At 37.8% G+C, this 20,000-nt stretch overlaps 3 protein-coding genes across 3 annotated transcripts in view; 1 reads left to right on the top strand and 2 right to left on the bottom strand.

The window, feature by feature from the left end:
• Positions 1–10,738, bottom strand: part of LOC113808323 (uncharacterized) — a 35,822-nt gene extending 25,084 nt beyond the window's left edge. Inside the window, exon 1 of the mRNA XM_027359703.2 lies at positions 10,488–10,738. The gene's annotated coding sequence lies outside the window, so the exon portion shown is untranslated. The remainder of the gene's footprint in view (positions 1–10,487) is intronic.
• The window catches only part of LOC138864029 (D-beta-hydroxybutyrate dehydrogenase, mitochondrial-like), a 50,340-nt gene continuing 33,938 nt past the window's right edge, over positions 3,599–20,000 (top strand). Inside the window, exon 1 of the mRNA XM_070129857.1 lies at positions 3,599–3,652. Coding sequence (XP_069985958.1) covers positions 3,614–3,652 — 39 coding nt within the window. The 5' untranslated portion in view covers positions 3,599–3,613. The remainder of the gene's footprint in view (positions 3,653–20,000) is intronic.
• The window catches only part of LOC138864069 (uncharacterized), a 7,472-nt gene continuing 5,981 nt past the window's right edge, over positions 18,510–20,000 (bottom strand). The window contains exon 4 of the mRNA XM_070130098.1: positions 18,510–19,635. Within this exon, the coding sequence (XP_069986199.1) occupies positions 19,412–19,635 (224 nt within the window). The 3' untranslated portion in view covers positions 18,510–19,411. The remainder of the gene's footprint in view (positions 19,636–20,000) is intronic.

Here is a 20,000-nt window from a genome sequence, read left to right as displayed (position 1 = left end):
CACGCATTAAAGGAAGAATACATCCAAAAAAGTGCACACACATATATGAGTGTGTGGGTATTGCTCCTATTCCTCTATGCTTTAACACGTTCTTTTTGTTTCATAAATCTACGCTTTTTAAACACTGACATACCGATTACAGTTCGGGAAATAGATGTAATTTTGTTTTGTGGAATTTAAGATACAAAAGTTATTGGTGCTTTCCTATTTTATGTTCTGAAACGCGTTTTGTTTTCAAAATGAAAATGAAAGTGACACAGATGATGAGAATACCGAAGGCGCTGATCATATTTAGTATATTAAAAGAGTATAAGCTTTACACTCTTTATAACACTAACGCATTACGTAATAGAATGAAAAATTCTGATAGTGCAAAGGATATTCTATTGGCGATACGGGGCAGAAAGAAAGAAAGAAAGAGAGAGAGAGTGTCTCTCTCCCCCTCTCCACCTCTTTTTCATTCCTCTTCCCTACCCGTTCCCCCCTCTCTCTTCCATATTAACATCCGAACGGCATCAAAAGGAAAAATGCACTGCGTCACCTGATTGTGACACCGCCAGAAATAACATCTAAAACACCATCATTCTGTTACATAATGCATTACTGCTATAAACAGTATTGTATAATTGTATTATACACACAGGAAACACCATAAATATGACATTTGCTAGAGAAAGATGCTTCAAATATGTTTCTTATGAGCTTATTTTTCATCATTGCCTGTCATATATAGTAAACAATGTGCCGAATTTATATGAAACGTTTCACTATATTTAAGTGTGGAACATTATATAATGTCAAAAAAATCCCTTAGCATCACTATCTGCCTTTGTGTGAGAGAGGACAGCTGTGGAAAATCTTGTCACGAATGAAAAGTGGCACAATGTAACATAGAGGATTTATCTTATTTTTTCTGCACAGAATGATCTGGCCTTGCTGGTAAACAGATTAAAAAAAAACTGTAATGTAATTACAGCGATAAAGGGTTATGATTTAGATTATTAGAAAAAACACACAAAAATCTATCCTAATTACAATCAATTTTCACCGTAGTAATCCATTACGTTCTATCAGTAAAACATTATTAAATATTGCAACTGATTATGAACTATCCATCTGCACAATATCAGAGGGAAGTACATAGACGAACTATCCATGCAACGCTTCACACGATAGCGCACCGCTCTTAGTAATATTAATATTATTCTGGTAATTTTCTAAATGACGATTTCTTTTAAAATATTGTGTATAGTAACGTTAAACAAAGAAGACACAAATATGACTGTGAGTATATATATATAAATGACTGCGTACCTTGACGTTCCATTATCTTTTTTACTGGTATATCGTAATACGTACTTCATTGACTAATGAAGCATATTACCTTACAACAGTATTTATTATATATTACTGCACGCACCCACATTACAAACCCACGCATACTACTGCAATACTGATTGAGCGTAATGACTTGACTACCGTGACAAGTGACTGATAATCTGAAAATATGTGGATGTGTGTCCTGTAATACCATCCAATAAATTTCATTGACAGGGTGGCCCCATCGGCGTTTCAGCCTACTCTATCATTTTTAAACAAAAATGAGTTGCGGTCCCCTTCTAAACAGAGGCATAGCTAGTTCTTTTTGGTGGTGGGGATGTAACAGATCATTTGGAGTACACTATTTTGCAATTTTTTGGCCAATACTTTCATGAAGTACACATTTTTCGTAAAGAATCAATAAATATACAAGGCAGATGTTCCACATCCAAGTTCTACATTTACAAATTACATATAATTGCATTCTATTTTACAAAGTAATTTTAGCTCGACTGCGGACTTACACCATCAGCCCAGACTTATCATAATTTCAGTTTTGATTCTGAATATTTCTATTTCAAAGATGATTTGGGCTTATGGAAAGAAAAGAAGATAAAGAAGCAAAAATGAGCCTGGGGGACACCTATTACAGGATGCAAGGTCGAGGGTAAACAGAGTGAGGTGGACACTTGGACCTAAAGTGGAACTGCAAAGAATAGGAGCAACGGGGGAAGAACTGATAAAGAATCGTATCACACATTCAGACTTAAAACATTTTACTTTAGCATATATGTAGTGATAACACACAAAATATACATTCATACAAAACGAAACTACCTGTTATCAAAAGTGCAATCTATAATAAACTATTTTGATTACATCGTTCATAATCTTTCAAAAATGTGCCAGCATTTGAATTTGATTTTTTTCCTCGAAGTATACATTAAATGCTATATATAATATCGAATTGTTGGTTTCGCTTGAAATTTGATCGATGTTGCTCATGTCAACCAATAAACCGGCATTTCAAAAAAAAAAAACAAAAAAAAAAGAAAAGTGAGATACTGCCAACGGAAGTGGGGCTTCTATTATTTAATTGTTTAACTGCTGTTGGATCACTCTTTTTATTGATATTGTCATGCTAATAATATAATAGCATTTCTCCATTCTTATTATCATATTATTATCATAATTAATAATTGTTTTTGTATTTTTATTATCATTATCACCGTTACCATTGACGGCAGTACTGTTACTATTATTGGCAACATGATATTATTGGAAATGAAAATTAACACCAAAATTAAGGATTTTGAGCATACCAAGTAGTAATACACATCATTCTATGAAAACTTACTTTGATGCCATTTTCTTCAGAAACGGTGATAATAACGGTATTAGAGAGAGTTAAAATCCACGGTTTCCAGGGCCCCAGCAACTTTTACGTTTCAGCGCCGCGACAAAATGATAAAGATGAGTTCTCTCGCAATGGTCGTGAAAAGCGACGGAAAATTTGACGGATTTGTAGCAGGTGGTGTATGCAAGAGAGAGAGAGAGAGAGCAAATAAGCCAATTAGATTCGTGCGTGAACGTCACGTGACCAGTCACTGACGTCCACCGAAATCGAACCAATCAAATTTGAAATAGATCATCACGTGACATGAGCAGTTGAAACTAGAAGAAAATTTAAATCAGTTCCATCATGGCTAGGCAGTGTGTAGGGTGTGAGGATAACCACTTCCTTTCCATCGCTAAATATCTCCGAAATAACGACGGAATATCAAGAACAGAACGGGTACGAAAACCCCCGCACATGCGCCGTCAGTATTCCCTCAGCCATCGTGTGAATCTCGCCTCCGTTTAATACTATTTTTATTTATTTTGATAATTAAATACCTTCGATATTACTCATTTGCGAGGCAAGTTTATTTAATGAAAAATTATCATTAATTGAATATCTTCAAGGCTGCAAGGTAGTTTTAATCGAATCTTTGGTGACGTTTTCCAATAATACCGTATTTTATGCCAGTGAAATCACACTGTAATGCCTGGGGAAGTACCAACCCCAAACTATAAGACACCGTGTCATCACACAAAAGACAGACACCAGTGGGTTTGTGATGCCTAAGAAAGGGTCTCGAAAACAAAAGGAAGAAAACAGTGTGGAATTACCTACACAGTATCTGTTTCCCCTCCAGTACAAGCCATTAGTACACCAACGGTTCTTCGTCGAGGCCGCTCTCCAACGAATAACGATCGCAATTCACATCAACGAACGACCTAAAAGTTCCCAATGACCCACAACCTGGATCGTCTGGAGTTAATGCTTAAGGTAAGATGTGGTTAAAACTGTTCCTGGGTCTGGGTTCTCTCCTGCTGGCACTTGGGCGAAGATTTTGTAGACCAGGCTGAGGGTTGGGAGTGGCAGCACGACGGAATTTTCTAGAAAAATGTTTTGTTCACACCAAAATCGGTGTTAGGTTTCATTTCCTAAGTTACTAGTAATAGTAACATTATCTTTATCATTATTACTGTAATTACTTACAGGAATTGGATAACGAATATAAAACGTCGTTTTCATTGATAAACGCTACACCCGTGCAAAAATACTAAGTACATTAGTGACGAACTTATTTATCATCTGCTTCATTGGAATCTTATATTTATCCCCCCCCCCCATCTAATCAATTAAGGAAATGTATAATCTTCGCGAATGAAAGTTTCCATCTCAAGTTTAACCTACAATAAATGCATTTATCTGTGTATCGATGGTATATTTTTATCAGTTAATCATATTTGCATTGTCAATTGTATATGATTTCCTAGTCGGTTATCATCTTAAAGGAGAGATTACTCTTTATCCCAATACCTGCTGCATTAAGATTTTGGTAAAAGGCTTAATTCTCAATAAATGTTATTGCCTTTTTTAATACCGCCACTAACATGTTCGATCATATTATCTTTTCCTTTCACAGTGTCAAAAGATCTGTCGTTGAGGGGAAAACCTACAATAGAAATACAACAATATACTTCATTCAGAGTCAGATTCGTTCAGCAATACCAATAAATATATATACGGCTGTTTTCAAATTCGTAATGAAAGATATATTTGCAAGGCAATGACGTGAGCGCTAACAAGTATCATTCACGAGAAAAAGGTTCCCACGCATATCCTAGCTTTAGCATGACCACAAGATCAAATTAGAAGAGAAGTAAACCGGTTGAACACTGAAAGACATCTCTTCTAGATGACGTGAGATCAATCCAATTTCATTAGTCAAAAAAAAAAAAAAAAAAAAAAAAAAAATCAGTTTCAGGCGATAGATAAACCCATTTTCAACTTAGTTATTCTAACAATATAATCAAAGAGCAATGATAAAAGCTATAGTAATAACAATGACAAGAGCAATTATAATGTGAATGGCTATCATGGTAATCTGTTATTATAATAATTGCAATAACTGGTGTTAACAATTACACCAATCATGGCAAGAAAAGCATTAGTATTAACCTAATAGATAATCAATATCCACGATTGCTTTATGAATAGATCTAAAATTGAGGAAAACAGTAAAAAAATGCAAACATAATTCACTGATCAAAACCGATGGGTAAAACTAACCTCCCCTTATGCTTTATTTGGGAAAATTTAAAGACTAAAAGCCCAGGGTAAGTATTTCGAGATCCCAATACCTCCTTTGCCCACAGCTCTCTACGTCAGGCATTAACATGTGTGACAGCATGTATCATACCCTAAAATCTTACGGATGTTCTACCTATATATATTTAGATCGATGACTCAGTGTTATTTACGGCCGTTATGGAGGCACCTCGTTGTGAACGGTACCGCGTTTGTATTTATTTTTCTTTCAATACATGTATGTATAGATCCCCTGTGAAGTAGTTATTTGAAGGAATGATGGTTAGTTGATACAGATTCTATGGTGGCTGAATTGTGTTTGTGTATATACATATACAACACACACACACACACACACACACACACACACACACACACACACACACACACACACACACACACACACACACACACACACATACACACATATATATACTACATATACATATCGTACGTTGTGTACCTAATGATATATAAAAAGCAGCGGGGAAAAGGGGGAAATGAAATGAGACATGGTATTGTGAGGGAAAGCCGAATGCGATAGGAATCTGTAGTTAAGAAAATGTGGCCAGTGATCAGGTGGAACAAGGGAGAGGGATAATTTCAGAAGCCTAGTAACAATCTGGATTTCACCATCTTGTTTATGAAATGAAACCGCCCTTGACTTTCGCATCGAGTCGGAACCGAAGACACTGACACACGGGTCGGTCGTCTTGGCACAGACTGAGGACCTCCTCTCACGGCCTATAAAAAAGTCCCGTCACCAAGGCGCATCGCTCGCTCGCTCTGCTTGGTTACTTATATCCCTTTTTGCTGTTCTTTAATGTTTTTCCTTTGTATTTTTTTCTCTATGGAATAACTATAAATACGTAAGAAGGTATAGTTTATATATATCATTGTATTAAGTATTTTGCCTATGTTTTTGTTCTAGCATACAGTAAACAAGCAACGTTAATATTGAATTGTTTTATTTCTATTGGGGTTAACCAACGGGAATAAAGAGTTTGTTTTCTGAATTTTCCGTGCGTCTGTTTCCTTATGTGTTCGAGTAACTACATGCATGTTGATCTCTTTGTCACTCGAGTTTACACCGGTCTCTTTACAGTTTTATTTTTAGGATTACCCTTTCGTCGTTTGATCTCTTACTCCCCGTACTAACTGCTCCCCTTTTCCAACGAAGATTAAACGTATTTTCGAATTCCCGTATTTTACTGAGGCACTTTCAATCAAATCTGATTCTGGCTTTATTTCTAACCACTCCGTAACCTCCAACAGCAACAAACCATGAGACATGAGCCTCTGAGTGCTACAAACATACATCATAGCCACAACCAGACCCGATAACCTATTTGCGCCGTATGCCAGATCTCTTCCTTTGTTTGCTCGATATCTGTCGCCGGGTCAGTGGGGTAGAGACTTTCCGTGCGAGTGTAAAAGCTATAATCTCTCTTTAGTGTGAACTCCTTCGACCATGCGCGCGGTCGCTTCGTCTCGCGCGAAATTACTTCTTGAAACCCTGGACTATTACTTTCGTTATTTTCATCATTGGTATTGGTTTTGTTATAGTGAAGATGATTTTTGTCAGCTATATTTCCTGTTATTGTTTTCCTATTGCTTCATTACTATTATTCACTTTATGATAGCCACCACTACAACTACTGCTGTTACATTATTCATACTAATATCTTTCCCTTCGTATGTTGATAATGTGACACTGTGTCTGGGAAAATCAAAGGGTTTTCTTGTAGTCTGGATAAATTTGAAAATTCCCTTTCCTTTCACATTATTTTCCTCCGGTGTTCGTCTCACAGTCTTAAATTGTATGACATTATGAATGCCAGAAATACGTTGAAAATTCAGGTAGCACGAAATGAATGGCACCAAACTAAGTCGTCAGTCACAGCTGAACACCTGGTCATGCTGGCAGGAACCTCACGTCTCTTGAAGAGCCATGCCAATTTTGATACCTTGCAAAGAGGAGAGAGACACTTCGCACTTCCGTCAACTTTTATGCCAGATTTTACAGTGAATGTGTCTCTCCAGCGAGAATTGGATATTGAAAACAAAGATAAGGAGTTCTGTGAGAGTGTCAAACAACGCGTATTTCTCTTTGAAGTGAACTATGGCTTTTATAAGGAAAATAATTATATAAGAAAATAACATATGGATGCATCGTTTCCAAATAACGTATGAGGGATATGAAACTGACATTGCCGAACTGACAACACTCAGAGAATGCAGAACTAAACCTCCTTACGATACGGGAGGGAGCGCATGTAAGGCTGTCACTTCCTAACGAGAGGAAAGCTCCTTTGATGTTTGCATCGCATGTATGTATATATATATATATATATATATATATATATATATATATATATATATATATATATACTGTACATATACAATATACAAGCGTACAGTCACACGTGAAGAACACAGAAATGAAAGTCGGGGAAATGATGCACACGCACGGATATCACAGAACGCATACACGCTCACAGAAACACCTACATAAATACATATATACATGTGTGTATATATATATGTATATATATATATATTCACGCACATACCTATATACATACACATACATTCATACATACATATATGTACACACACACACACACATACACACACACACACACATATACACACACACACATATACACACACACACATATATACACACACACACACACACATATATACACACATATATATACACATATATGCATATGTATGTGTATCGACACATGGTATATCCTTTCCCATATGTCTATATATACATCTGTCGCCATCCCCATGTGACAAGTGAGGTGAAAAGTTGGGGGGGGGGAGAAGGGAGGAAAGATGAGTCAACGGAGGGAAGGGGAAAAGGCGGACGGATACGAAAAGAGAGAAAATGCGAGAGACGAAAGGAATGAGAGAACAGACAAATTGATAAGAAAGACGGGAAAAAAAGAGACAGGCAAACATGGGATCGTCACTGGAAATATAAGCAAATCAAAGAAGGAAAACAAGAGAAGGCAGAAAGTAGACGAGGGCAAATAGAGGTGAAAGAGATGTTAGAGGGGGGGGGGGGGCAGGAAGGGGAGAAGGGGGAGGGGGTGAAGAGGATCTGAGTCTGACCCAAGTTATTCTGGTCGCACCTACCATAACCGGACCTTAACCATTTTGCTCACCACCCCTTTCCCTGACTCTTCTTTCCCCTTATTTACCCCTCTCCCTACCTCTCTCTAACTTTCTCAACCCTACCCAGCCCGATCCATGTCTCCCCCTGTCAATCTCTCTCCCTCTCTCCCTCCCTCCCTCCCTCCCACTCTTTTCCAGAAATACGCACATACACGCACACAAACACACAGACACAGATATACTTATATATATATATATATATATATATATATATATATATATATATATGTATATATATGTATTATATATATATATATATGTATATATATATGTATATATATGTATATATATGCATATATATATGTATATATATGTATATATATACATACATACATACATATATATATATATATGTGTGTGTGTGTGTGTGTGTGTCTGTGTGTGTATGTATGTATGTATGTATATGTACATGTGTGTGTGTGTATGTATTTACACACAAACACACACGCACAGATCAGACAGATGTAAAGATATGAAATTGACGTTGCTATGGTTACGAATCTGTCCTTTATCCTGATGACTTGCAAATAATAATCTAATGAATAAACGGATTTTATTTTTCGATTAAGTAAATGGTATTATATCTCTGATTTATCTAATTGCTCCTCCTTTTATTACGAAAAGAACAGTAGTTTTGAGTTGATTATTGCTTATTAGAGAGTGATTTAAAGATCCTTTAAGAAGAAAAAAAGAAACTTGCAGTATGTAAAATAATAATAAAAAGTTTCACTGGTGGTCGCCATCATGATAATGATAAGGATGATAGTAGTAGTAGCAGTAATGACAATAATGATAATTGATTATAATGATTATGATAACAATAATGATAATGTAGCAACAATTATAATGATTGTTTACGACTATCATTATTTCATTATTATTATCATTACAGTAATAATGATAATAACGATAGGCATAATGATGGTGATCATGACACTAATAATAATAATGAGGATCATGAGCATAATAATATTAAATAGTAATAGTAATAACAATGGTAATGGTAATACTTATGGAAAACTAATGATAATAGTAACAACAGCAATAATTTTCATAAGAAAAGTAATGATAATGGTAATACGTTAACTATAGCAATAGCAATGTTGATAAAGGTATTGAAATAATGGTGAGGATGATAATGATACTGATACTAACAACAATAATGGTGACATTAGAAATAATAATGATAATGGTAGTAATAATAATAGTAATAATGATAACTATGAAATAATAGTAAAAATGATAACAATTAAGGTAAAGCTCATGATAGGAATAAAAACAATTACCACAATAATTGTAATGATAATAGTAGTAATGATAACAATGATAATAACAATGGCAATAGAAATAATGAAAATGATATTAATATCATCGTCATCAGCATCAATATTTTCATCATTATTAATCATCACCAATAAATAAACAGAACGAGTATATACACTCCTTTCTAATATTCATAGTAACCAATTTGTAAAAAAAGAGAATATATATATTATATATATACACACATATATATATAATATATATATATAGTATATATATAATATATATAATATATATATACATATATATACATATGTATACATATATATATATATATATATATATATATATATATATATATATATATGTACATATATATATGTACATATATATATGCACATATATATATATTTACATATATATATACATATATATATATATATATATATATATATATATATATATATATATATATATATATATATATAAATATATATATATATATACATATATACATATATATATACATATATATACACATATATATATACATATATATACATATATATATATATATATATATATATATAATATAATATATATATATAATATATATATACATACACACACACACACACACACAGACACACACACACACACACACACACATATATATATATATGTGTGTGTGTGTGTGTGTGTGTGTATATATATATATATATATATATATATATATATATATATATATTGAAAAAGGTCGGTCCGGTTCACAAGATCACATCACAGAAGGAAATAGAGATAGTTATCATTTAGAGATATAAAGTAAATGAAAGAAAGAGGTGTAAAAAAAAGTCTTATTTCACTTTATAGAGTAAAGAGGAAGAGGGGAAAAAAGTCTTACATTAATTCACGAAATAGAGAGTCTTGTAATATCTTATAAGAGTAGAGGAAAGGTGAAAAAAACTTCGATTTCTCTATAGCGTAGAAAGAAAGGGGAAAAGAGGCCTAGTTCACTTTATAGATCAGACAGAGAAGGGAAGAAAACGTGTTTACTTCACGTTATATATCTTACCGTGAGTATCTCAGATAGCGAACCGAAGAGCCGATATATAAATTGTATCACACAAACTCAGATAAAACTCCGTACACTCCTCGAGTCTTGACGAGAGAGAGTGAGAAAGTGAGAGAGAGAAAGAGAGCTCGCCTCCCCTCGTACTACAACCCTTCCTCACAACCGTTCCTCACAACCCTCCGTCAGCGACTAAGTCCCTCGCAGGTGATGGTAGGGTGTCGGCTGCTCAGCGGTCGGGCGAACACTGAACTACCGACATACCCTTTCCTTGGCAGCGGTTGGCTCTTCCCATGAGGCTTTCCCGTGCGTTTCCTCCTCCTCCTCCTCTCCCTTTCCTCCCCCTCTTTCGCTTCTCTCCCTTCCTTCCTCCTCTCCCTCTTTCGCTCTTCTCCCTTCCTTTCCTCCGCCTCTTTCGATTCTCCCCCCCCCCCCCCCGCGCTTTTTCTCTCCTCTCCCTTTCTCTCCTCCCCTCCTTCCTCCTGCTCCTCCCCCTCTTCCGCTCTTCTCCCACGCTCTCTTCCCCTCCTGCCTCCTTCCCCTCTTTTCGCTCTTATTTCTCATTTACCATCCTTCTTCCTACTCCCCCTTTTCTCCCCTTCCTCCTAATTCTCCTCCTCGCCGTTGTTGTTGTTGTAGTTCTCTCTCCTCCTTTTCCTCCCTCTCGCTACTCTTCTCACTCTTCTTTTTCGTCTTCGTCTTCCTCCTCCTTCCACCTATCTCTATCTCTGTTTATCTATCTATATATATGTATATATTAGTACACACACACACACACACACACACACACACACACACACACACACACACACACACATACACACACACACACACATATATATCACAAACAGACACACTGAAAGGAAATGAGCGAAAGAAAGAGAAAAAGAAAAGTTTTCCCTGCACCTGTCTCCTCCTCCCCGCAAACAACCAAAACCTTTTACTTTTTTCTTCCTTTTTTTTCAAGCCCCGCCGCCCCGCCCCACGCGCTACTACTAGCCAGCTGGCCAGACGTACAGCGACGATCAAGATTGTACTAGCTAGCTATTTTCCGCGGAATCGGCTATTTCGAGGCGGGTCGTGGCAGAGAGCAGCCGAGCCGGGGCGAGAGAAGACTTGTGTGGGTCGTTGGTTGGCTGTCCCATGACTCTTTCGTTATATCGGGGGTGTGACGGGTTTGTTATATCTAATGGGGGGGGGGGGGTGATGGGTTCGTTACATGGGGGGAGGGGGGTTATGACTGGTGTGTTATATCGGGGGGTATGATGGGTTCGTTATATCGGGGGTATGATGGGTTCGTTATATCGGGAGGTATGACGGGTTTGTTATATCGGGGGGGGGGGGGGGAGAGGGTTATGACTGGTTCGTTATATCGGGGACATGATGGGTTCGTTATATCGTGGGGGTATGACGGGTTCGTTATATCGGGGGTATGACGGGTTCATTATATCGGAGGGTATGACGGGTTTGTTATATTAGGGGTATGACGGTTTTTTTTTTGTTTTTTTTTTATGTCGGGGCGGTATGACTTGTTATATCGGAGGGTATGACGGGTTAATTATGGCGGGAGTATGACGGGTTCGTTAGAACGGCTGGTATGACGGGTTTGTTATATGGGGGGTATAATGGGTTCGTTACATCGGAGGGTATGGCGGTTTCCGTTGTATCGGAGGGTATGATGGATTCGTTATATCAGAGGGTATGATGGGTCGTCATATCGGAGGGTATGGCGGTTTCCGTTATATCGGAGGGGATGGAAGCAGTGCGGAGCGTGTATACTTGTATGTGTACATACTAATATATGGTTATGTATGTGTAGATTTGTGTGCACTTATTTACGTGTATTTTCTGTGTGTGTGCGTGCGTGCGCGCACGCGCGTGCTGCACATACGTCTACATACGCGTCAGCAACCCTGCCACACCCTGAAATCAGGTCACTATGTCAGCTGAGATTCATAACGAGACCCCACTTTGTTATCAAATATGGCGACTCGATTTAGCCCTTCGGCGCCAAGTGCGGAAAAAACGGGTGATTGGGCGCGATAAACCGATATGTAAAGTATTTATAAGAAGATCTGTAAGCGTGTATTTATATAAAGGTGTGACTGGACTAGAGCACTAGGCCAAGAGGGCGATGTGGGGGCGCGGGAGTCGAGACAGAGGGGAAGAGAAAGAGCTTGTCTTGAAGCCTCTCGGATAAAGGCCTTAAGACGCTCACGTGGAGATAGAGAGAGAGGGAGAGGGAGAGGTGGTGAAGGAGGAAGGGAAAAAAAGAGGGAGAGGGGATGAGGGAGGGAGGGAGAGGGGGTGAGGGAGGCAGAAGGGAGGAAGGAAGGATTGGGAGGGAGGAAGGAAGGGTTAGGAGGGAGGAGGGAGGGAGGGGTGAAAGGACGGAGGAACGAAGGGGAGGGAGAAGGGAAGGGAGGAGGGAGGAGGCTGAGGAGAGGAAGGAGAGAGGGTGGGAGCGGGGAAGGAAGGAGGGAGGGAGGGCGTGTGATGAGAGGGAGAAAGAACGGAGGGAAAGACGGAAAGAAGGAGGGGGAGGGGGTAGAGGTAGAAGGATAAGGAGAGAGGAGACAGAGATAGGGAGGTAGTGAGAAAGGGAGGGCGAGTGGGACGGAGTCGAGGAGAGATGAAGGAAGTGAAGGGAGATGGGGAGAGAGAGAGAGAGAGAGAGAGCGGACTGAAAAGAGCCGCATGTTCAAATTTCAGTATAAATCAAATACTATTATGCAGATGACCAATTCATTAGAATTAACCCAAAAACAGAAATTCTCCGAAATCTGTAACCCACAAGATCTTTCAATGTCAGACAAGCCATTAAAACAATAAAAAAATCAAAGAACAAAACTATAGCATGTTAAATTGTCAAGGTATAAAATTAAGGTACAGTGATTTACTTTTTAAAAATGTAGAAAATGTTGTGCAATGCGATTTTCATTTGTCTCGTTGCGTTCAAAAAGTTATTTTTATTACGTGCGTTCAGTTGCTATTTCCGTTTGCAACTTATGTCTTCGTCACGTGCAGAAGGCTTGTGAAAACCCACGTTTTTCTTTTCACTTTAATTGGAATTTCAAATTAACTTTGATCTATGTTTTTTTTTATTGAAAACACAGCCATCGCTGCAGCATTCTTTTCTCTGTGTTGTCATACCAGTCTAAGTAAACACACACACACACACACACATATATACATAAATGCATATATATATGTGTGTCTGTGTGTGTGTGTGTGTGTGTGTGCGTGTGCGTGTGCCTGAGTGTGCGTTTGCCTGTGCGTGTGTGCGCCTGTGCGTGTGTGCGTGCGTATGTGTGCGTGTGTTTGTGTGTGAGTGTGTGTGTGTGCTTGTGACAGACAGACAAAATTAGACAGAAGCAGAGCGCCAGGTGGGTGTGGGAGGAGGAAGTTAGTGCGAGAGTAAATACACGTGTGGTTGACGTGGATGATTTTAAAACAATTTTGTGAATCAGGTGGAGTGTGGGTGTAGCGTGGGAGGGCGGGAGAAGGAGGAAGAAGTGGATAAGGGGAAGGGGAGGGGGGTGGGGGGGTGGGGGAGGTAGGGAGGGGGGAAAGGAGAGAGAAAGAGGGAAAACGGATTAACAGAAATAGAAGAGGAAATAAGAGATGGGAAGGGGAGGGGGGGGGATGGAAGAAAGAGGGTATAGGACAGGGAAGAGGAAAGGGGGAGGAGGGGGACAGCGTGGACTGAGTGAGAATAAATCGACTATGAAAAAGGTACACATTTTCCTTAAATGATAAAAAGGAATATATACATTTACGCAATAATAAAAAAAAGAAAAATAAAGTTGAAGGGGAATAGTGAAGAGATTCCAGGAAAAGGAAAAATAACATGTAATGAAAAAAAATGCATTATCATGGCACAGAAAGAAAACGCACAGGGTAAAGAGTTCGAGTTTAAAAAAGAAAACGCATACGATCATTGCCAGGGATACTTCAGAAAAAAAAAGTGAAAGGAAAAATATGATACAAGGAAATCTAAATGATACAAATAAAGTCATGAGCTTAAATGATGTCCAAATTAAAGAAAACGAAAAAAAAAAACTAAAAATGGAAAGAGAAAATGACACTCAAATTCCTATATATTGGAAATGTAAAGTAAAAAGATAAAATGCAAACGGTAATTAGAGGAGGCCTAACGACGCATTTCACAAGATAAGTCTGAGCCAAACCCGGTGACATCTGCTGCCTCTTCCTTTGGCTCTGAGGTGAAGACTTCCTTTGGCGTGCGAGCTGATGTGTGTGTGTGTATGTGTGTGAGAGAGATGGGAAGGGAGAGAGAGAGAGAAAAAAAGAAAGATGGGAAGGAAGAGAGAGGAAAAATAGAAAGGGAGAGAGAGAGAAAGAAAAAAGAAAGAGAAAGTGGGAAAGAGAGAGACAGAGAGAGAGAAGGAAGGGAGAGGGAGAAAGAGAAAGGGAGAGGGAGAGAGAGACTGGGAGAAAAAGAGGGAGGGAGGGGGATGGGGAGAGGAAGCGAGAGAGAGAGAGTGAGAAACAGAGAGAAACAGACCAAGAGAAAGGGAGAGACAGAGAAAATGTGTGCATATGTGAATTTTTAAATTTATGTTCACGACCCTCGCTATTATCTGACATATTAATCCGTTTGTGTTTAAAAGCTCCATTTTCTTTAAGCTTAAAAATATACTTAGAAGTCCAATTACACTTTCAAGTTCAAGGATATCACGAGAGCGCAGAGTATATAGATTATAAAGAAAGTGTAAGAGGGGGAGTAGTCTAATGCATCTCCTCTAAAGAAAAATCAAATATATGCTTTATCTCCAACCATGACAGGGACTAATCCACTCTATATGTAGTTGGGTGTTTACCAACATGGCCTGAGTACAGAGGGTTGGAGCGGGACGGTACAGTATATGTTCCTCGCCAAAAGATAAAGAAAAACGAGGTATGAAGGTATGTATCGAAATGTATCTTTTTCTGTAATTAGTATGTTAAATGAACGGTTTAGTACATTCCGTACATAGTTGTTTGTAGAACGAGGCGCTATATGCCTTTACGTGGTAATGGTAACTTGAATTCAATATTATAACAAAATCAGATGATCAATATAGCACATGATACAAAAAATGATAAAATTCAACGACAAGTACACATAACATACTATCCTTTCCTTATGCGGGTCGGTCAAACGATGCTACCACTTTTTGAGCGTGCAATGTTATTTACAAAATTAATTCAGTCTGTTTGTGTCTTCACTCAAAATAACATTTTACAAAATTATGCCTTTTGAAATTGAATTGGTACCTTACATGCCCTGTTGTTGGAACCAAGTTTGTAGGGTATGGGGTTTGTGTGCAAGAGTTTCTGCAACATAGTTTTTACATACGTGAGTAGCATAGAGTAAAAGGCATCTGTCAGCAACGGTATTGTAGTGATACATTGCGATGTGACGAATTTAACAAACGGTGTAATAATAAAAAATAGATAATAAATAAGCGAATAAAGCTAAATAATTCTCTACTGATTATGCAGCGTATCTGATACACTGTATTAAAACCGTTTATATATCATCATGATTGAATGGTTCACAGCCATCGCAGGATATGCGAATGGTGAACTGCCATCGATAGAGGCGTATGGTATACTGTATCAGTTTGGAGACGCTTATGATGCACTGACGATGCTGGATATGGTGTGTATGATGCAATATCATTGTTGAGCATTACATCAGGACCATATGCCCACATTCGCTTGGCCTTGCTTAACATGAGCTTTATGCTTAATATTAATCCCATCATTCCCTTCCCCCTTTCATTTTCACTCTTTTTTATTCTCCTCTCTATTTTCCTTATTTCTCATTTTCAAGGTAATCTCGCCCATCTCTTGTTTTCAGATTCTCTTTCTCTCCATCATTCAAAAAGAAGAGGAAGATATATCATATCAGTTTGCATTCTAGAAAAATCTTATGGAAAAGGAAATTAAAATAGTAATCCAATTTGAGCCTATATTTGATACAACCAATAAATCAGGACACACCATTGCGCTTATTCACAAATACAATTTCGGGGGGCATTTCACTATGGAAATCCCATACACACTACCTGGAAATCCGAAAAAAATCTGGGAATCCTCAAGAAATTCTTTAAACAAGAAATTCCAAGAATCCCAAAATCTCGCAAATGTTCCATCCGCAGCACTCTTTTACAAAATCTTAGTGATGGTACTTAAGAATTCTTTAAAATCAGCAAAAAAGTGTTACAGATTTCGACGAACACAGTTGAAGGACATTGTTATGCTGAGGCCGCCTCGTGCAAGACCGTGTCACGAACTTTTGATAAAACGTTTTAAAATAATGCCATTTTAACTATTAATATCTACAATAACCTTTTTAACTTTCAATCTTTTTAATAATCGGAAAAGTAGATTTATCAACTGTCGCTGATACGGTCTCGTAGTTATGTTCTTTATGATTGGCCTGCTCGGTACTAAGAGATTTTTTAGTACCTTAACAGTACTACGGATTCCTTTTTTTGGGGGAAAACAGTCTTTTATCAGAAAGAAAAAAATGTCGGAGAAGCGATTTCGCATAAGTCAAACATTAAGGCTTAAGCGAGGTCTTGATAAAACATCTTATCAATAAAATAACAGCACAGGATGTTATGATTGTAGCTGCAAGGTCAAGTGAATTAATTTTAATCCCTAATGTCTATTCCCACAAATTTTCAGATTCAGGATTGCGCTCCTTTAAATACTCAAATTCCCAAGTAAATTTGGCTGTTTCTGGAAGTGAGTTGGTATAAACGAGACAAATAGTTAATCCAGAGGTTAATCCATCAGATCATGACGAAAACGAAAAATCGAAATTTTTTGTTTAGAGGGTTGCAGGAACCCCTTGAGCAGTGGCATGTTTTATGCTAAAGTAGTGCATTTCATGTGGCATCTGTAAGGTAACAACTGATAACAGCTTAGTTTTTAAAACAGTTAGGATGGTTTAATGGTTTTGAACGCCCTTGAAATCTTTGGAAATCCCCAGAAAATCCCTCAAAATCCGGTAATCCTGACAAATCTGTATGGAAATCCGGAAATCCCAGTAAACATTTTGGGATTTCTGAAATCCCGGAAATTTCGTACTCTATTTGGGTAATGAATGCTCCCCGGAAATGTTAATACTTGAAAATACCAACACATCTATTGCAATATTACATTAAAGGGGAAAAAATATATATCTAGCATGTGGAATAAATACAATGAACATTTTATATAGGCTTTATAGCTCATGTGATTAAAACTTGGGGCGTCAGTTTTACAATGAGAGTTGATGGACAAATTCCAAACCTATGGACCCTGAAATAAATGCCGGAGGTTATTTTAATTTCAAATTTGTTCTCTTTTTTTTAATGCCTTGTAGTACCTACGGATAATATCGATGGGAAACATAAATAGATATCGAGCCATGAAAAAGCATCGAACTTTTAATCAGACTTTTCCCTCTGCGATCGACATAACAGCATATTGCAAAAATATTCTGATATTTCATACCTGAAGATGATATTCAGAACAGGAAAAAATAGTGCGAAATATTAGTATTGCTTTTATAGATGACCGTATCATATATCAATGATACTGTTACCATCATGCACCATTTTGTTCTTTACTAACATAGAATAACTGAATAAAAAAGGTGGCAGAGACTGACAGTGCAACGGTAATAATCACATGCTGAACTAAGCTTTATCACAAAATTGGAAATATTGGGAATTACCACTTTAGTCCATGAAAGGAAGCAGATAAGCATACTGGGTTCTGTAAATACTCATTATTCCCGTATGTATGTGTGTGTGTGTGTGTGTGTAAAAGAAACAACCACACTAAGAAGTGAAATTTGATTTCTTATCGTAGTGTTTTCCTTTTCTTTGTGTACACGTTACCGTGCACACACACACACACACACACACACACACACACACACACACACACACACACACACACACACACACACACACACACACACACACACACACACACATGACATACATATATGAAAAAAAAATCAAAATCGGAAGGCGAAAAGTTGCTCTTCTAGGTGATATAAGGTCAACCTTAGGACAGTGAATATAGAAAGTTAAGAAATGTTTTGGTAATTCTTTAGAAAATGACAGCATTTCTCTTGGCGTCGGCCTGGCAACAAATATGAAGGGACAGACCACTCTCGTCATCTGCCCGGATGTATATTTTATCAATTGTTTTTCTTTGTGTTTATTCATTAATGTGCTCGCGAAGCAGTGGGCAAAGACGTACACGAGTATCCCAAGAATCATAAGAACAACTACGGGGCAAATGTTACATGGTAAAGATTGTTTTTATAGAGCGAAATACTTCATGACCGACATTTAGAACACTGAAAGAATTGCAAGTAAGGAATATCAATACTTTTCAATAAATACCTTTCGTACCTTATATCACATTTGGCCTATGTGTGCTTCTGATTTGTAAGCTACAAAAAACATCTTGTGATTTTAGGTTGTTCACAGGAAGAGGGTTTACTGTGTAGTATAAGAAAAACGGTAAATATTAAAAGGTTTGAAATCTTGCCTTGGGGTGGTAACTTGCTGTTAACCGTTATATGTAAGGGGCATTGTGTTGAAGAATAGATGATTTCTGTTAATGAAGAAACTGGAAATGTAGTTACTGCTATCATTCCATTCCATTTGATACCTTTTCATCCTATTAAATAACTCATTATCTTATTGCGAAGACACGACAGGCCTACCTAAGAAAACGATAACAAGAAAAGATGGGAGCAAATGGTCACATTCTGGAAGGTTATCTTTTTTTTTTTTTTTTTTTTTAAGATATGCAGTTAACTGGCTAAGAACAGAATGAATACAAAACACTGAATAAATACAAGTGCTCACACAAAACCTGCCTTCTCCCTCTCTTCCTTCCTCCCTCTACCACTCGACACCCAGTGGGTTTGCCTGGCACAAGAACTGCAGCGCAGGAATTCCAGTACCGTCATCCAAATTCCTGTTGTAGATACTGAAGGCATAATGACTAATGCCATCGTTCACGAGACGTGGTGCGTCTGAAATCTCTGCGTCGTCAAAGGACGTGCCATCGATGAACATAAGGCCAGAACTGGTTTTCTCGAGGCCCATGTATATCATGGACGTACCTGCGGGGGAAGAGGGAAATGGAGAGCGGTGTGCATGTGTTTAAGTATATATGTATATTTGTGTTTATTTATATATATATTTGTATATGCGCGCGCACACACACACACACACGGTGCACGGACATTATGATCTCTACATAGTTTCCCCGCGACATAGTATCCTAATTGCTCTAGTTTCCGCTACTGATTCCACACTACGAACAGCTGACCTCATGTTTCAGTGATCCTTTCGGTCGTGTCTCCCATGTCTTGTTATCTTGTTATATTAAGAAATACTCAAGGAGTGAAATATCATGCAGCATGAAGAACTCAACGGAGCTCCAATTACCAACCTACCCCGAACTCGATGCTTTATCGTACGAGTG

Source organism: Penaeus vannamei, chromosome 14, assembly GCF_042767895.1.
Source record: "Penaeus vannamei isolate JL-2024 chromosome 14, ASM4276789v1, whole genome shotgun sequence".
NCBI classification, from domain to species: domain Eukaryota; kingdom Metazoa; phylum Arthropoda; class Malacostraca; order Decapoda; family Penaeidae; genus Penaeus; species Penaeus vannamei.
The sequence above is the reverse complement of the archived record's forward strand: the minus strand, read 5'-3'. Positions and strand labels throughout refer to the sequence as shown.